Source organism: Passer domesticus, chromosome 10 (genome assembly GCF_036417665.1).
Source record: "Passer domesticus isolate bPasDom1 chromosome 10, bPasDom1.hap1, whole genome shotgun sequence".
Taxonomy (NCBI): domain Eukaryota; kingdom Metazoa; phylum Chordata; class Aves; order Passeriformes; family Passeridae; genus Passer; species Passer domesticus.
This window is the reverse complement of record NC_087483.1, coordinates 9,530,779-9,548,185: the sequence shown is the minus strand read 5'-3', so window position 1 is coordinate 9,548,185 and position 17,407 is coordinate 9,530,779. Positions and strand designations below refer to the sequence as shown.

The 17,407-nt window shown below is 43.1% G+C and overlaps 2 protein-coding genes across 6 annotated transcripts in view; both read right to left on the bottom strand.

Annotated features, from left to right (window-relative positions):
• KANSL1L (KAT8 regulatory NSL complex subunit 1 like) overlaps positions 1-821 on the bottom strand; it is a 61,499-nt gene extending 60,678 nt beyond the window's left edge. For all 5 annotated transcript variants that reach the window (XR_010368964.1, XM_064433711.1, XM_064433713.1 and 2 more), the window contains exon 1: positions 682-821. The gene's annotated coding sequence lies outside the window, so the exon portion shown is untranslated. The remainder of the gene's footprint in view (positions 1-681) is intronic.
• Positions 822-1,225: 404 nt separating this feature from the next.
• On the bottom strand, positions 1,226-16,766 carry ACADL (acyl-CoA dehydrogenase long chain). The gene is made up of 11 exons (XM_064433638.1): positions 16,609-16,766; positions 15,047-15,208; positions 12,503-12,640; positions 11,935-12,099; positions 11,168-11,234; positions 9,806-9,970; positions 9,068-9,169; positions 7,437-7,550; positions 5,215-5,342; positions 3,198-3,284; positions 1,226-1,875 (listed from the first exon to the last, which is right to left on the bottom strand). Exons 1-11 carry the CDS (start codon positions 16,680-16,682, stop codon positions 1,782-1,784), a joined length of 1,296 nt encoding a protein of 431 aa, XP_064289708.1. The 5' UTR covers positions 16,683-16,766; the 3' UTR covers positions 1,226-1,781.
• Between the last annotated feature and the right edge of the window lie 641 nt (positions 16,767-17,407).

Sequence of the window (17,407 nt, the reverse complement as noted above, 5' to 3'; positions counted from 1 at the left end):
TTTTATTGAACTAGTACAAAAAGGAAGTATTTGCTCTTTGACACAAGGCATACTTTAATAATTTGGATTTTTTTTTTTTTAACTGGCTCACATTGCAAATTGGAAATTGAAAATTCCCATTTTTAACTTGCTTCCCATTAGAGAGGGAGAACGGAATACCTCAGTCACTGCTACATTTTTTGGGGGGGCGGGGGTGGGGGGAGATGCTTAATTTTGCAAAAAGTGGATGTTTATTCTGGCTCGGGAGCACAGAGGAGCTCTCCAGGCGGGCTGCAGGACCTGGATCTGAGCTGCTCCCCAGAGCTTTGCTAACTACTTCATCTGAAGCACACCCTGCAAGCGGTGCGCGGTCCGGGAAGTGTCGCGCAGGGTCCCCCCCGGAGGCACAGCCCTGCGTGGCCGCGGACACACGGTAATTCCCAGCGGGAAGTTTCCATCCGCTGTTTAAATCCCGGCTGGAACACGCGGGGCCGGGCGCGGAGCGGCCCCGCCCCTCACGGGCCCCGCCCCCGCCTCACGGCCGCCGGCCCCGCCCCGCCGCGCGCACGGACCGTTACCCCCGCCCCGCCCCCACCCCGCGCATGCGCACCCGCCACTCCCGCCGCGGGAACCAACCGCCGCCCGGCCCCTCCGTGCCCCCGCCGCCTCACGGCGCCCCGCCGCGCCGCGCCCCGCGCTTGCCTCCGCGTCCGGCGGGTTCTCCGCAGCGGCACCGGCGCCGGCGCCGCCTCCAGCCCGCACAGCACGGCGCCCGCCACGGCTCACACTGCCGCTCTTGAAGAGTCCGCGCCCAGCTAAAGCGCAGCGCGGCGGGGCGGGGCCTCCCCCGCTCCTCAGGGGGAGGAGCGCGGCCAATCCGGGGCGCCGGAGGGCGTGGCTCGGGCCGGGGGCGTGGCCTCCCGCCATTGGCGGGGCCCCGCCTGACGCGAGGACAGCGCCCTCCCCTCACACCCCCCCGCGCGCCGGGGCCGTGAGGGACGGGAGGGAGCCCCGCCGCTCCCCGCTCCGGCAGCGCCAACTCTTAACGCCCAGCGTGGGCAGAGAGCTAAAACACCCTCCTGAACACACACAGTCCAAGTCATAGTGCCAATAAACAGCCCTCAAGTTCACCTGCATCACACTGCCTCCTCCCTCCGAACTGCCCCTCAGCGCCCTGAGGCGAACGCGGGCACGGAGCGAGATGCCCCCGCTTCCCCGCGGGCTTTGAAGTAACCGCAGCCAAGCGTGAGATTGCATAGAAATGCTTTATTATGTTTATTTGACCAAAGTAATTAAAATAAGGCATTCCGGGTTAGATGTAAACATAGAGGTCAGCTGCTGCACAGTGAGCAGGTGTATGGCAACAACAGCAAGTGTCAAGTTCTGCTTCTCAAGGGGAAATACAAAATCAAAGCTACATTAATATTTTTATTTGTTATGAATACGGTTTCTCTCGAGATCTGCTTCTGAAAAGCAAGGTTTGGATTCAACACAATGGGTTCAAGCCTGAAAGACCAAGCTACCCAACATTCCAGAGATAAAATTGCCTTTCACTACCACAGCTCTTGACACCCAGAGAACTATTCTGTGTTATAAAGACAATTTAAATTTTAAGTTCATTAAATATTACATATCCTGCATGTGAGCACACTGTTATTACTAACATGTGCTTTAAGTGTCACTTCCTTTAAAGAACATTATACAGCATATTTGTTTTACTTACATTCTGATGCCTGATTTTATGCCATATATTAATAGAGAAAAGGATTCTGCAAGACTCTGCAAAGTAGTAAGCATCTGCCCTACTTGTCACTGACAATGTCTCTAGCAATAAGTTCTTTCATTATTTCATTGGTACCACCATAGATTGGCTGAACACGGGCATCCACAAAAGCTCTGAGGGAGGAAAAAAACAAAACAAGGAAATATTACAAACAACACCTCAGAATGACCATACAATCAAAAAAAAGAGCATTTTATCTTCAGAGATCCCTCTTTCAAAGTATACTCTTCCCATTGATAAAGTAGTGCGTATTTTCTAAGAGGCTTCAACTACCTGGAATATTACAACTTTCCAGGGTGGGGTGTGCCAAACCAGGAACTGGGTCAGCACCTCTTCCCTGTTTGTTTATAGTGTAAAGTCTCCACTAGTGCCTCTAATTAAACAAAAATATAAAGCCCTATAAACCCAGACTCCTGCTGCTGCTCCACTCCCAATTCTTGTTCCTGCTGACAGCACACAGGACGATGACAGAGCTTTTCCATCTCCATTCTGCTCCCTCACACAGGAGCAATGTGACATTCTCTGGAAATCTACTTATTACTGGAGCACAGAGATAATAAAACCCTGTGTGGGGAACTACTGTACACACAGACAAGCAGGGCTTAAAGGACACCCCAAACTGGCCTTTCTTTAATAAGGCACTGCAGATCACTCACAAATTACACTCTATGAAAACATGGAGGAACAAGTTATTTTAAAGTAATATTTCATACTCAACGTATTTAAAATTTAAATAAAATCTAAACCTCCTCAGTTAAAAAAATTAGTTTACTTATGACAATGCACAGCAGTCTTGTATTTACTGCTGTGCATTGTTATTACCACCTCTTTGATATATTTAATGAAAACAGCACAAAATCTCTACTTAGGGTGTCACATGGCCTGCACACAAACTTCACAGACAATACATGAGGATATATACAAAAGCTCCATAAATGCCTCTAAATGGGAATGGCAAATTTCTTTTTCTACATATAAATCTCTTAATGTTTTAATTTTAAAAGGTGTAAAAAAGCTGAATGTAGCCAGTTATGCTCTTGATTTAACAATTTGATACTCGGTGGTAGAAGAAACATGTTTTCTTCACCCATATGCATTTAATTTCAGATAGAACATAAAACCAGCTCCCCTCATTTCTACTTTTTTATAGTTTTGCTTCTGTTTTTTCAATTAACATTTTCTTCTAAAAAAACACACTTCTGTGAAAAAAAAAACAAACCAGACCATAATAGTTGAACAGAATTTGAGTTATTTGGGGAATCAAACCAAAACCTTCCCGCAGACATCTGTACAGTAGATTCCCTTTCAATTAACCATGAAAAAAGGAACATTAAATCACTACTAACACTAAACAACTAGCACAGGGATGCAAAGGAAGTGCTTATTTGACTTTGCTGGCAATCTTTCATCAGACAATCTGAAATGTTACACTTACTTGGCAATTGGATACTCCCACATGTACCCCCATCCTCCGTGCATCTGTACACACTGGGTAGCCACGCTGTTTTGGAGATCAGAACACCTTAAATGGCCAAAAGGAAATTTGATTTTAGAAGGACATCATGTTGCAAAAGATAAAAGATACGTTCACAAGAAAAAAAACATAACATGATTAGTAAGAAATAAATACTGTTCAACTGAATGCATTAAAGGTTTGTTCCCTTCATGGGACAGCTTTTGGAGAAGGAAAGGTTTCAAAACAGACAGGCTTGTTTACCTTTCTCACAGGCCAAGAGAATCCTTTTGTGAAGCAAGTTGATAGAGTCTCTTTTCTTACCAAATCACTCAGCTTGTCAGAAATTAACAACTAACCAGGCTTCCCCCCACCACTGCCATTAGCAACACACCAGGATACCCTTTGAGCATAACCATCACCTGGGCATAATTTATTTTCTGCAATAAACTTTCCCAAAAGCCTTTTCTGCAATAGCCTTCAATTCTTAAAACATACTGTAATTCTCAACAGCATTTTTGACAACAAAATATGGATTTAATAGCAAAAAAAAAATTGAATTTTTTTTCCAGTACTGGAAGCTCAAGCTATAGTTAGAAGACATGAAAAAACCACATTCTAAGCTTACTGCTTTCAGTGACAACAGAAGAAATGAAAATGAAAAGTTAATTGCTTCTTCTGGAATAATGGTCTTTTCCCCAAACCATCCCCTCATTCATTTAAACCTTTACAGTTTATGATACCAAATGTAATTCTGCAGCTGTGAGTTACTGCAACTGTCTTTCCTAAATACATTCTCAAATTCAAAATTTCAGGTATGTACCACAACCTGTCACCACAAAAAAAAACCAAATCAAAACAACCCTACGGACCTTTTCCAGATATGAAAAAAAAGATGCACAAAACAGGTTTTTAATTCCTTCAAAGCTCTAACTCAAGTCATTGACCATACAAGAAGTTTGAAGGAAAATTCAGGACTGGAGAAAACATCCCAATACATTAGGGAATAAAGCAATTCTACATTGAAGCATTTAAGTGAGTGTTATGGAAGGGTCACAGGGACACCACTGGTGAAAGTGGAAATCCCCAACAAATCATGATGATAAACAGCTGTGAAAGTGAAGGATTTTCAACAGCCTTGCTTAGGGAAATTTGCTGAGGAAGTGAGTCTGCATATCTCAGCTGGCATTAGTTGCTTCCTCCTCCTCAAAATGGAATGCTTCTGCTTCTGTACCTGGTACTTCTAGGTAATCACTGCCAGGAACAGAACCCTTCCTTCCACTGCAAATATTTCTGTTCATTTCCTCTATGCTTATTTTGAAAAGCCTAAAAACTGTAAGCATATATTCCATAAATTTCTTTGCTCATGCCTCATGTGGCTTTTTCCTCCCATCTTTGCAACGAGCTATAACTATACAAATTCATGTACCACTACCTCAGATGTTTCCAGTTGTTTTGCTCTGCTAAAACTAAATTAACATATGACACCACCAAGGACAGGGTGAGGGAGAAGTAGTTCTGGACAATATAGGAAAGCACTGGTCAGTTTCAATTACAGCAACAGCTGTAGCCAACTATTTCTTCCCAAAACCAGAGAGCTTTGAAAACTGGCTAGGTGAAACAGCTATTGTTAAGTAACATTAACTAAACAGTATCATAGAGCTTCAAATATATTTAAATTTGGCTCCAAATATTCAAATTTTGCTTTAAAAAAACCCAACAAAGCCACATACCCCACTAAAAAACAACAAAGAAAAGCAAGAAAATACCCAACAACAAATTGCTAACAGTGAAATGTGAATTTTTGTCTAAATACCAATAAAGCTAAAGCAGAGGCATGATCTTGTTATTAATGGAAGCCTATTTAAAAGTAAGCCTTTATTTTGAAATTGATCTGGTTGACCAAACTTAGTCCTCAGTGTAACTCTGATTTTTGCTGCCCACATCATTAGAGCCAAGATGATGCAAGTGACACCCCCAGATGAGTGGGAGCACGTACCAGTACTTGGCCATGGAGGCTGTGGCAGAGTCCAGGCGTTTGTCTGCGTGCAGCTGCAAACAGTTGTCCATAAAAGCTCGGCCCACACAGATCTGAGTTTTTATTTCGGCCAACCTGTGCTGTACTGTCTTGTTTGGGAAGAAGATGGAGAGGGGAGAGGAAAGAAGTACAGGGCAGTTTAATACTTTAGGTAGAAAACGCAGCATTTTCCAAAAGGATTGCTGTGAGAAATCACTGTTTCAAACTTTGGCTCTGTACATCAGAAGACATCATACTTTCCAGACAATTATGTATTCACCAGTCCTGTTAGACAAAGTTACTGCTCTTTACTTCTCAAGGTCAACTCAAAACACAAACGTAAGAGAAAAAGCAAGAGAGAAAGGGAAAACAAATTCCTAGAGAGCAAGTGGCAGAAGGCCCAGAGCGCTCTGTCACCCTCTGCTCCCTCTGGCAAGGGAATGTCCTTTCACTCTGCAGAGCCATGAACTTTCCCAATTAACAACATTTCACCATCTACTGAATGCTTTTTCTATGTATCTTTCAGAGTTTAAGCTACATGCAAAGAAACTGAAGCAAAAAATAAAACTTATTTCAGAATATCAAAGTTTTTCAGCACTGAGTTCTGTCACATTGATAAAGAGGTTTAGATAGAAGAGGTAAAATCCATCATAAGGTTATGTAAAACCAAACCAGGCAGGCATTCCACCATCTTCTTGTAATTCTGGTAGGAAGAGGATAAAAACATCACCCACTAATAAAAGTTCTTTCTTATTTCAGTTCTAGAAATATGTATTAAAAAAAAATCTTGCTTCCCTTGACAATAAATACACTGGACCACTGTACCACTACAAGGAAAGAATTCATTTCAAATGCTGTGATGTGGCATGACTAAATGAATTAGCCCAAGGCAGAGCTCTAATTGGAAAGGATTATTTATAATATGCACAATCAAGTCATCAGCAACAAAAAAAATGAAGTGCAGAAATTCATTATTTTGGCAGAAATAATATACTTGATGAAATTTATTGTCCACCTGCTGGTGGCCTAGCCTAAAAAGGGAGATTATTTTGGAGACCTCTGCACAGTGAACTACTACAAATAGGAAGCATCCCCTACCTACATTTAAAGAAGTTAAAATATAGTTCTTTTGTGTTTCAGTTGCACAGTGAAAATTCCATCTGGAATTACAGATTCCTGAAGTTTAACTTTAAAAACTATGAAGATCATAATCCCCTGAAGGATATCTAGCATTCCAGCCTCTAAAAGTTTCAGCTCTGGTGCTCTTCACAACTAAAGATTTGAGTTTGTCAAACAAAGTCTCAAAATGCAGAAATGGATTTTTTTGTTGATTATTTCAAAAGTATATCAAAAAAAGAGGCAGCCCATCTTTAGCCCATAAGAGTCAGCTCCATCCTATAAACCAGACATAGGCAGGAGCTTGGCCTCCTTTAGCCCTAACAGTTTATGTCCTGGTCAGGAAAATTGTATTATAGTAATCCTGTAGAAAGCAACATCTATTTTATGACTGCAGCTAAGGAGCATAGGCACAAACACCTCAAAATTCAATTACCTACCCCCATCAGGAGTGAGCTCTGCCCACAGAGCATCACCCAACAGTTTTACACACAGCCCCACAAACACCCAGGCTGCTGCAGGCTGAGGAATCTCATCACAACAGTCATGAAGCACCTCCTCAGCACTCGGGCACCAGGGTCACTGCTGGGAGTCCCCCTCCTCCAGGAGCACCCAAAATAATTTTTCTGCAACGCTCTGTGTGCAGAGAACACAGCACCTGCACAGGTTGCCCCCAGGATTTCAGGCACAGACAAATTCAGGCAGGTGTGATGGACCCTGTGATTAGCACCTCTGGCAGGAAAATGCAAGCCTCAGATCAACAAGGGAACCTTTCTCCAGCTGCAGCAAGCAGCCAGGATACTTCCTGCCTACCTATTTCCCCCTCAGAAGCAGCACTGCTGGGAGGTTACCTACCCAAATCATAAAATACATACATTAATGCTTTCCTGGTGCTTCTTTAAAATTATTCTTTTTGCATTTCAAAATTTAAAAACAGGCAGGGAGGCAAAATCCAGCCACAGTGAAAGCTTTGAAAATGACCCTTTTAAAACAGCCCAATGATTTTCATTTGGTCACCACTCCTCATACACAGCTGTACAGCAAACACACACTAGAATCTGGACACAGGGAGCTCAGTTCTAACTCACCTGCAAATGTGCAATTGTCTTCCCAAAAGCTTTTCTTTGCCTCACATAATTCCTTGTTTCTTCAAACATGAATTCACAGCTAGCAAGAGCCATATCAGCAATGAGCAGTCTTTCCTTTTGAAACACAAATTACAGAATGCAGTTGAGTTAGTCCTACATTTCTCCACATCAGATGCACAATTAGGACACAGATGTTCAGTGCTGTTCATTAAGGGAGTGGGAGCAGAAGTCACATAAAATATCAAACCAGACATACTGCATTACTGAAATTAATGAGTTGGACAAATGCCTTGCTGTCTAAAGCTCACTTTTAAGGCTTTACTGGCATAATGCTCCATCACAATGACTCAAAAATAGCTACAGATTGACCACAGGAATCTGACTGAAAAATTCACATCAGATTCTGTTTCAATTATTGGCTTCCCCTGCTCAGTTTAAACAATAATTCTATTTAACAATTTCAGTAGGACAACTCTAGGGGTAAAAAAACCTACAAAAATGGCTTGTTTTTCTGTCTTCACTGCACAGTGAAAAACAAAACTAAATGCAGGACAATTTTTTCTGGCAACATTGAAACAGTCTGATGCATTGCATTGAGCCCCATTGCTCATGGGGACATCTATTTAAAGCATTACAAGATTTCCTTTGATCAGGTTTTGTATTTACTCACAGTATAAAATTAAAAAATATGATCCCTTCCAAATGAGGTATGTCATAGCTTTGACACAGCACAGACACATTTTGGAAAACAACATTGCCTCCTTGTCCTCCAAAATAATTGCAAAACTTAATAAACTGACTTGTAAAGTAGCAAGGTATTTTGGCAGCTAAACAGTTTCTTTACTTTGTTATATGAACAGAGTTCCATGTAACTTTAATATGGTTCTACTTGAAGAGCTAGAACAGCAATGCTTCTGTCTTGAGAGAGAATGCCAAATCAATCAGAGATGTCCAAGCTATACTTAATTTACTAAGCAAAGTGCTTCCATACTACAAGTACACAAGAAATCTGTGGTATGTTCTTTTTAATACACTGCCCTCAGGTTTTTCAAGAGCTGAGTTGCTGATTAAGGGATCTGAGTGGCTGAGTGACCACAGTCCCATCTGGGAGAGCCAGGGTGGCTCTGGGGGTTAAAAGGCTGACCACAAGGACCTTGTCTTGGACCCTACCAGCCTCTTGGAGTCTCTACCTCATCATCACTAGAACTCAGGAGTTGGTAGTTACATGTGTGTTTTTCTTTATTTTTTCTATCTTTTTCCCTTTCTTTTTCTAATTATCTTTTCATTGAACATTTTGGGCAACATAACATCAGACAGGTTTAAAGGTTGCTAAGTTAAACACACTAAGTTAATGCTAAGGCAAGTGTTTTATGTTAATTGAATACTGCACTACATCCTTTGTCCAAGTTCCTTGATTTTCTACATTTTGCCAGTAAACTTGTATAATTTTGACCTCCTGAGAATATCTAGTCACTATTTCTCCTGTGAGCTTAACCCACAGAAATGTTCTGGGGTTTTACAAAGGCTTCAGCAACCCAGGTGGCTCACCACAATACATGAACTTCACAACTAATGACAAAATCTGTCTCTGCATTCTTCCTGCAGACAGCAAACACTCACATTCCTTTTACCTGAGGCAGCTCTGCCATCAGATAGTAGAAGCCTTTGTTCTCTTTTCCAAGCAAGGCACTGGCTGGCAACCGCACATCTTCAAAAAACAGCTCTGCTGTGTCCTAAGAGGATTAGAAATGCAACAGTGAGTCTGACATTCTCATCCCATTAAACTAATTTTTCCCTATTGTTTTCTTGCTATTGTGCACTTCAACTTGAAATCCCAGATTTAGCCTGGAAGGATCCTCCAGAAGTCATCTAGCTTACATCCTCCTCAGAGCAGCTCCAGAAAAACAACCAACTAGACAAGAGGGCCTTGTCTAGTTAAGCTTTCCAAAGCTCAAAAAATGAAGGCTCAAGACCTCTCTCAGCCCCTGTGCAAGTATCCAACTACTTTCCTGGTTGACCTTCTTTCCTAACACCTACTAAGAATTTTCCTTAATGTAACTTGTCTCCTCTGCCACTCTCCTCCTCAAAGAAGGAGCAGCCCCCCACCATCTCTATAGCTAAACACATCAATAAATCCCTGTTCTTTCAGGCTTCTTCCAAGTAAATGCATCCAGCTTCCTCAGCCTCTCTGTACATCACATGCTTCAGACTTCCAGAGGTAAAATCAGGATACATTACATTGCATGTTTGTGCTCTGAAGTCTAACAACTAGAACAGAACCATAGCTCCATCTTGTATTTATTTAGCCAGGCATTAAGTGGGTTTAGACTTTCTCCAAATCCACTGCATCAGAGGTTGCATGAACTCACTTGAGCTTTCAGGCCAATTTTGTTAAGTTTGCGTCCTTTGATGAAACCTTTTGTTCCATTTTCCACCAGAAAAAGGCTGATCCCATGAGCAGGGGATCGGGCCTCCCGGTTTGTAACCGCAACCACGATCACCACGTCGCTCATCCAACCATTAGTGATGAACACCTGCAAAAAAAAGTAATTCAGAATAAAGCAAGGTGGATAGAGGTCAGAAGAGATCACCAAGTAGCAGAAAGTAAAATTACATTGACACTTTCAGAGGTGAACTGAAAGGCAAGGTTCAAGTGTCCAGAAGAATTTCAAGCTTTTGATATTAAGTGTTTAGGAACAAGGCAGACATTAATTTGGGAAGTATTGTGTGGGACAGAAGTGTGAAGCTGAAGAATGCACAGATCTGTTTCTTCTGTCTGTCCCATGATAAAGAAGGAATACAGTATCAAATGTAGGTGTTAAATAAACACAGAGGTTCTCTTGTCTAGAAATTAAATTATTTAGGCTTAACACTCAAAACTATCAATGGCTTCTTGCCACAACTGTTCACTATTATCCTGTAGAACAACTCATGAGCCTGTCAAATGGATCCATCTTAAGTCCAGCAAAAGGAAGTTTTCTGTCCTGTGTGGCTTCAAATGAGTGGCATGAGCACCTTTTTAGCACCTATGCATGTATGTCTGCTTGCACACATTGTCACCACTGAAATTCTGCTAAGTCTCTATCACTACTATGTTATCAGCAGCAGTACAAAATAAGATTAAGACATTTCACAGCTTTCCAAAAAAATGGCCTGTTGAACCTACACTCCCACTTCAACACCATTTCTGCCTTCTTATTTTTCATTATGGTAATGAAAAAACTGCTTTGCCCCAACTTGACAACACAGTGAGAGCATCTGATGGAGCTGTTTTGGTTTTTTTCTAACAAGCTCCTGAATAAAGATTCCACAGCTTGCACTGTAGCAACTCAGGCCACAAAAGATTTCACAGCAGTAGTGTATATATTTTATTGTTAAACATCAGTACTGAGAACCATACTGCTCATACTACACATAGCACATTTCTCCCCCTCTCCTTCACAGTTTAAGGGAAAATAAGCCTTTTAATAGGCTTATTTTAAAGCTACAAAAAAACAACCTAAACAAACCCTCCCATAAATCAGTTTGTAAATTGCCTGCAACAGACATATCGCAAGACCTATAAAAAAAAGTAACTGGAAAAAAATCCCACCTACAACATAACCAACAAAAAAAAACCCAAACCAAAAGGACTGGGAGGAGATGCTGAGAGCAGTGCACATCCTGCTGCATTCAGCTCCATGTGTTCAGTTCCTAAAGCCCACAAGCAGTATGCATGTCAGTGCACATACCTTACTCCCATTAAGAATCCAGTCACTTCCATCTTTTTTTGCATATGTCCGTACTCCCTGCAAGTCACTGAAACAAAATTGAAAAGGTCCTTCACAAAACCATTCCAGAAGCTGCAATTTGTATCATGGATTCTATCCAGTACAAAATAAGGTAGATTTTATACCACCCAGACATGGGCTCAGTGAAAGAATAGCGAGACATCATGAAATAGCTGAGTGTAAGAGAAACCACAAGCAGGGTGTGGAAAAGGATGATAAATCCATGCAACCCTACAGGAGCATGACGTCCCATTTCCCCATCCCTGCTTGTGGGAGGTGGTGTAATGCAAGCACTGACATCAACAGGTCAGCAGCCACTTACACAGTACACCTCAGACAACGAATGGCAGATAAAACCAATCCTCTTCACAGGCTCAATCCTGATCAGGAGGCTCTGTGAAAAGCAATGAGCAACATCTGCCCACTTTTTTTCTCATGTTGTAAGTATGCTCACATGCAAGCAAGTTGACAACTACAAACTCAGACTGCAGAAGCAAATACAAAGCATATTTGTCCACAGTGGGACAACACAGGAATGGATTCTGAGCTACTATCCTGAAATGACAAAGCTGTAACAAAGTAATCTGTAACAGGTTTTTTGAGTCTTATCCATAAAGTAGGATAGTCTAGTCTGTAAAGTAACTAACCAGAAGGCTCAGAATGTTTTTAACTGACAAATCAACAGACAGCAAATAATGTTGAGACCATTGTTTTAGTATGTGGCTTACCTGCCAGCCCCAGGTTCTGTCATGGCAATAGCTCCAATGCACTTGCCTGCAACCATCTGGGGGATGAAGTGTTTAATCTGCTCTTCAGAGCCATAGTTTGCAATGTAGGGCATGACTATATCTGAATGCAGGCTGAACCCTGGGCCTGTACAGTTAACATACATCCTGGAAAAAAAATGGGAGAGTTCAGAAAAAGAGTCCTACCAAAGACTTGAACACTGAACTTGCACCATTACAACACAGAGACAATAATGAAGAAAACCCCACTACACAGAAGCTCAGAGATCTTTTACCATTATTTATAGAAGTTAATTTCACAGCCAAATGGGTACATAACATACCAGGCTAAAAAAAAAACAAACCTTCCCCTCAGTCACAAAGCCAGTGTTACTCAAACAATGATCCAGAATACTTAAAACAGGAGGGATTTACATATCCTTTTCACAGAAAAGATAACATCATTTTCTGTAAGCAAATGTAGACCACAATTAGGATAATTTATGGGAAAAAAAATACAGTCACAAACAATATGATCATTGACACTCTTCCTGAAGCATGCAGTACTCACTGCTCCTCCCAGACGATGGCTGAAGAGAGAATATCTGCTCCAATGCCTCCATGCTTTTCAGCAATAGCAACACCCAGCAGGCCCTGCTGTCCAGCTTTCTCCCAGAGCTCCCTGCTCACTTGGCCATCCTTCTCCCACCTGTGGAACGAACACAAAGCCAGGGTCACACACTGAACCCCCCACGTGCTACTGCTTATCACTGGAACACCAGCAGGCAGTGTGAAGGGACACAGACAACTCTATGTCACAGGCAAGAAGCAGTGGCTTAACCACAGACTTTCTAATCTTCAAGTGCACAGATGGCACTGGCATTGCAGGGACACCAACTGCAAAACAAGTCTGAACTCCTGCTTCCAATGTGTAACCTGACAAGATTTCACTAAGACTTGTTATGACTCTTACACCAGACTGGGATTTAGGCAATTTAGCCCCAGCCATCTGGATAATTACAGGCAGGTCTTTATCCTCCTAACACTCCATTTATAAATGTACATTTAGCCACATAAAGAATGAGTATAACACATCAGTATCTTTCATCAAAGATTTCAACTACCAATGAAAAATGCTTTATCAGAACCAAATAATACCATATTAATTTAGTACAAAAATCTGTCCCTGTGCACTTCTTATGAGTCAGTACTCTATCTTGTTAAATTACTGCTTTAAGGTACTTTCACATCTGTGTAAATAGATAGTTAAGGTTTATCTGCTGACAGAGTGTTTGCAAACTTTAACACCACAGGAATCACCTATTCTTGGAAAATTAGTGCCTCTTTATGGGGTTTGCCAACTCATTACGGATGGCCATTAACGGTCCAGGTTTTCTTTTATTTAAAAATGCCTTTATTTTCTAATAAAAATGATGTGGTAAACAGATTATATCAGAGACATTCCTCTGACACACCTGTGTGCAGCAGAGCTATACCACAGCTATTTACCTGCAGTTAATCAAGGATCTTACCCTACATATAAAACAGAATCATAGAATCACAGAAAGGTTTGGATTGGAAGGGACCTTAAAGGTCATCCAGTTCTCACCACCCTCCATGGGTGGAAGGACACCTTTCCCTATCCCAGGTTGCCCCAAACCCCATCCAACCTGGCCTTGACCACTCCCAGTGATGGGGCAGCCACAGCTTCTCTGGACAAGCTCTTCCAGTATTTTGGCTAACTCACAGAGCTTTTGCTCCTACACTGGAAATCTTAAATCTCTTTTTACCATCTTTGCTTTCCCCCATTCCCCACTTGCAGGGACATTCCTGTCCCTACTTCACCCAGCACCAAAGCTTCTCCTCCCAACAATCCACAACTGCATTCACTGATGCTACATTTGTCCCTTCACCTCAGCCCAGACAATTAATGTTCTGTGCCTGAGGCCTCCTTGATTCCTTGAAAGGTGTGGTTTCCTTGAAAGGTGTGACAACACAGTGGTTCATAGGCCACTGAAGTGATGCAAGAACAGAAGTTGAACTTGATACAGCCTCCCTAAGAAATTATTGTGTCAGCAAGATGGCAAATAGGACCTTCAGCAACCTCAAGCACAGCCAATATATGTTCACAAACCTGCCCTGGAAGTCCTTCCAACACAAAATGAGGGAAATCATCTGGTTTTATGGACAGATATGACTGTGCAGTGGAAGAGCATACCACTACAAGGTTGTGGTTTGAGGATAAAAAAAACCAAATTGTCACCAAGCCTGCTGTAAGCCTCCTGCTGCTCATTCCTGCCCCAGAGCCATGATGTTCCACCCACACAACTGAGGCTCCTCAGCTGTTTGTGGATACACACTTGAGCTGGGTCAGGATTCTCTCATCTAGCAGGGCAGCTTCAGAATAAGCCCTTCACTATCCCTTGCTGTTTTCACATCAAGTAAACTAGAAATTGCTTAAGATGCTACTACAGCTTGACACTTTTGGTTCAAAACCACACCCTGAGTTAATTTTGTGCCTTTTCACCACTAAAATGTGATTGGATATGACTAAAATAAGGGCTCAAACCACCCTCCAGCTACAGTTCAGTGGAATTGCAACACTTCTACTCTATACAGAAAATGCACATATTTCCACAGAAACAAAAAATAAAGAAAGTCAAACATGTTTTGTGCAAGTTTCTTGGCGATGCATAATTCACCTCACCATGCTATAAGTACTTGCATGTAGCTACAAAATCTACTGCAACACAGTAAGAGATGATCAAAGCCTTTTTCAGTGACTATTTCCCAAAAGTGAGAGAACTGAACTGTTCCCCAACTCTACCCCAAAAACATCTGTGTCAGTTAATCCTAGAGGCAGGGAAACTTTGCTGCAACTCTGCAAAGTGCATTTCTCTGCTTGTGGGCCTAATTTTCAATTTTGATTATGTATGATTCTCCTTCATGCATGACTTTCACAGGTTGTTTTAATTTGGTAAAATTGAAATAGAAAGCTTGTATATGAAAACTAACAAACTTGATATCCTGTTCTATCAGAAGAAACACTGCAGAAAGCATTCTGGGGAAAAAAAATTAATATTGGCAAACCAAAATGTTTAGGAGGTTATCTTACTCTGCATGAAAAGGCAGCACTTCTTCCTGAAAGAATTTCCTGGCACTCTCCCTGAAGATATCATGATCTGATGAGAAGATCCTCCGAGTGCCTATGTCAGTCAAAGTTTTAGCAGAAGATGGCTCCAGGCGCTTTGTGCCATGCTGCTCTGTTTGCAGAGGACTGGAAAAACACAAATTAATGCATCTGTTAGAACAAAGGCACCCTATTTGCATAACCCTTTGAAAAGGGAGGAAACGCCTGTGTTATTAAACACAGCTCACATCCCAATTCTGGCACACCATGAGGTCTAAAGGATGCCCATGATAAATACAAAGAAATAACAAACACTGCACTCCACTGGACTATTAATGCAGGTAAAGCAAGGCTGGTTTGTTCTTAACACTTCAAATAAATTAAAAACAATAATAATACATATATAAGTAAAAGAATAAAATTACCCTAATGAAAACAAAAGAATACATCAATAAAAAAACAAAAACTGGAACTAAATGTCAGTAGTAGAAACCACAAAAGGAAAGCCTAATTATGAAGTAAGAAAGAAGGGGTTATAACACTTTTGTAGGGCTTTGGAACATCAAAGATGACATACTACTTTAAGGCTGAAATAAAAATTCACTTCTCACATTTGTGCACTGGATTCACATTTGTGAATTGCTTTTGCTGTATTGTCATTAGCAATGAAACATCAGAAACTTTAAGTACAGAGCTGAGTACATGGAAAAGGCATTCACTTTTCCTTCCCCAAACTATTCTGTTAGTCTCTCAGGTCCTCTGCACACCAACTGTGTGTAGTACTACAGAACTCAGCTGAGCCTATGCTTATTTACTCTGCTACAGAGACAGAAGTCTTTATTTACTACCACGTGTAGTTACTCAGGCTCTGCCAGTGCAATAACCCCCCTGAAACACAGACTCACGTCAAATAATACTTGGAAAAAACAGGATACAGCAACCTGCTTGTTGAGTACTTTGTACCCTCAAAGCCAGGCACACAGCGACTCTCTCAAAAGCTCCACCTTATTTTTAAAGCCGTTTAAGACGACGCTGAGTTTTATTCAAGCCCAACCTTTTGTTTAATTGAGTCACCCAGGGAAGGGCCTGGCTGCTCCCTTCTTCTCATACCGGGAAAGAAGGTCTGGGAAGGAGCGATCCCACTCCTGCCCTTCTGCTGCCGCCCGGGGGAACGCGGTGCCCGGGCAAGGTCGCGCCCGCTGTCACCTGCTGCCAGCACGGGACGCGCCGCTCCCGGCAAGTGGAGCAAAGGTCGGCACATCGCGGGCAGGGATGGATGGATGTGCCGGGGCTCCCGCGGCTCGCCCAGCCCCAGCCGCCCCCTGCCACGGGGGCACGGCCCCACACACCGCGTACACACGCACCCACACGCTCCGAGCACACGCTGAGGAGCGCGCACACACCCGCACCGAGCGGACAGCGCACACACACACACAGCCCCCAGCAGCTCGGCAAAGACACTCACGCCGCTCTTCACGGAACCCAAGCTCCCTCACGGCTCGCTGCCTTCCGCCCCAGCGCTGCCCACCACGGCCGGTGCCGCTCACCTGGGCTGGGCGGAGAAGGGCCGGCAGCCGGCGGCCCTCAGGAGGCCGCGCAGGCGGAGCAGCCGCGTCGCCATCTTACGGGCCGGGGCGGGACAGGACAGGGCGGCAGCGCCGCCGGAGCCCGGGAGTTATCCCCGCTCCCGCCCACCTACGGCGGGAAACCTCTTCCGGGCTGGGGGCGGGAGCACCGAAACATCAGCATAATTAATATTTTTCTAGTGTAGCTTTGCAATCACGCCGTGGAGGGGAGCGGGAGCAAAGCCGGAGGAAGGGGTTGTGCGCTGAAGGCGGGTCGCGCGACGGCAGCCGGCGTGAGGGACGGGCCGCGGCTCCATCTTCCTTCTTCTTTCCCCTCAGGAAAAGGGGGTGTTCCCCAGCAGGGGCGGCACGGCGGGAAGCTGAGCCCCCGCCCCTGAGGGCTGCCCCTCGCTGGGCTTCTCGCCCGGTCCTCCTGCTGACAGCGGGTTTTGACTGGCAGGACCTGCCCACCAGAATAATTTAGCACACTTTTTGTGGGTTTTTTTGGTTTTTTTTGGGTTTTTTTTGTTTTTTTTTTTGTTTTGTTTTGTTTTGTTTTGTTTTTTTTGGGGGGGTTGGGTTTTTTTTGTTTTTGGGTTTTTTTTTTTAACTTTTTCTGGGTTTTTTGTTTATTTTTGGGGTTTTGTTGGTTTGGTTTGGGTTTCGGGAGGTTGTTTGTGTTGGTGTGGGGATTTTTGTGTGTGGTTTTTTTGTTTGGTTTTTCGGTAGGGTTTTTTTGTGCGTGTGTGGGGGGGGTTGGTTTTGTTTGTTTGTTTGTTTT

Coding starts and splice junctions, on each gene's coding strand:
- ACADL (XM_064433638.1), bottom strand. CDS start 16,682: ATGGCGACGCGGCTGCTCCGCCTGCGCGGCCTCCTGAGGGCCGCCGGC. Junction 11,235..11,934: donor ACAGAACCTGGGGCTGGCAG/GTAAGCCACATA, acceptor ATTTTGTTTCAG/TGACTTGCAGGGAGTACGGA. Junction 9,971..11,167: donor GGATTCTTAATGGGAGTAAG/GTATGTGCACTG, acceptor TTTTTTTTGCAG/GTGTTCATCACTAATGGTTG.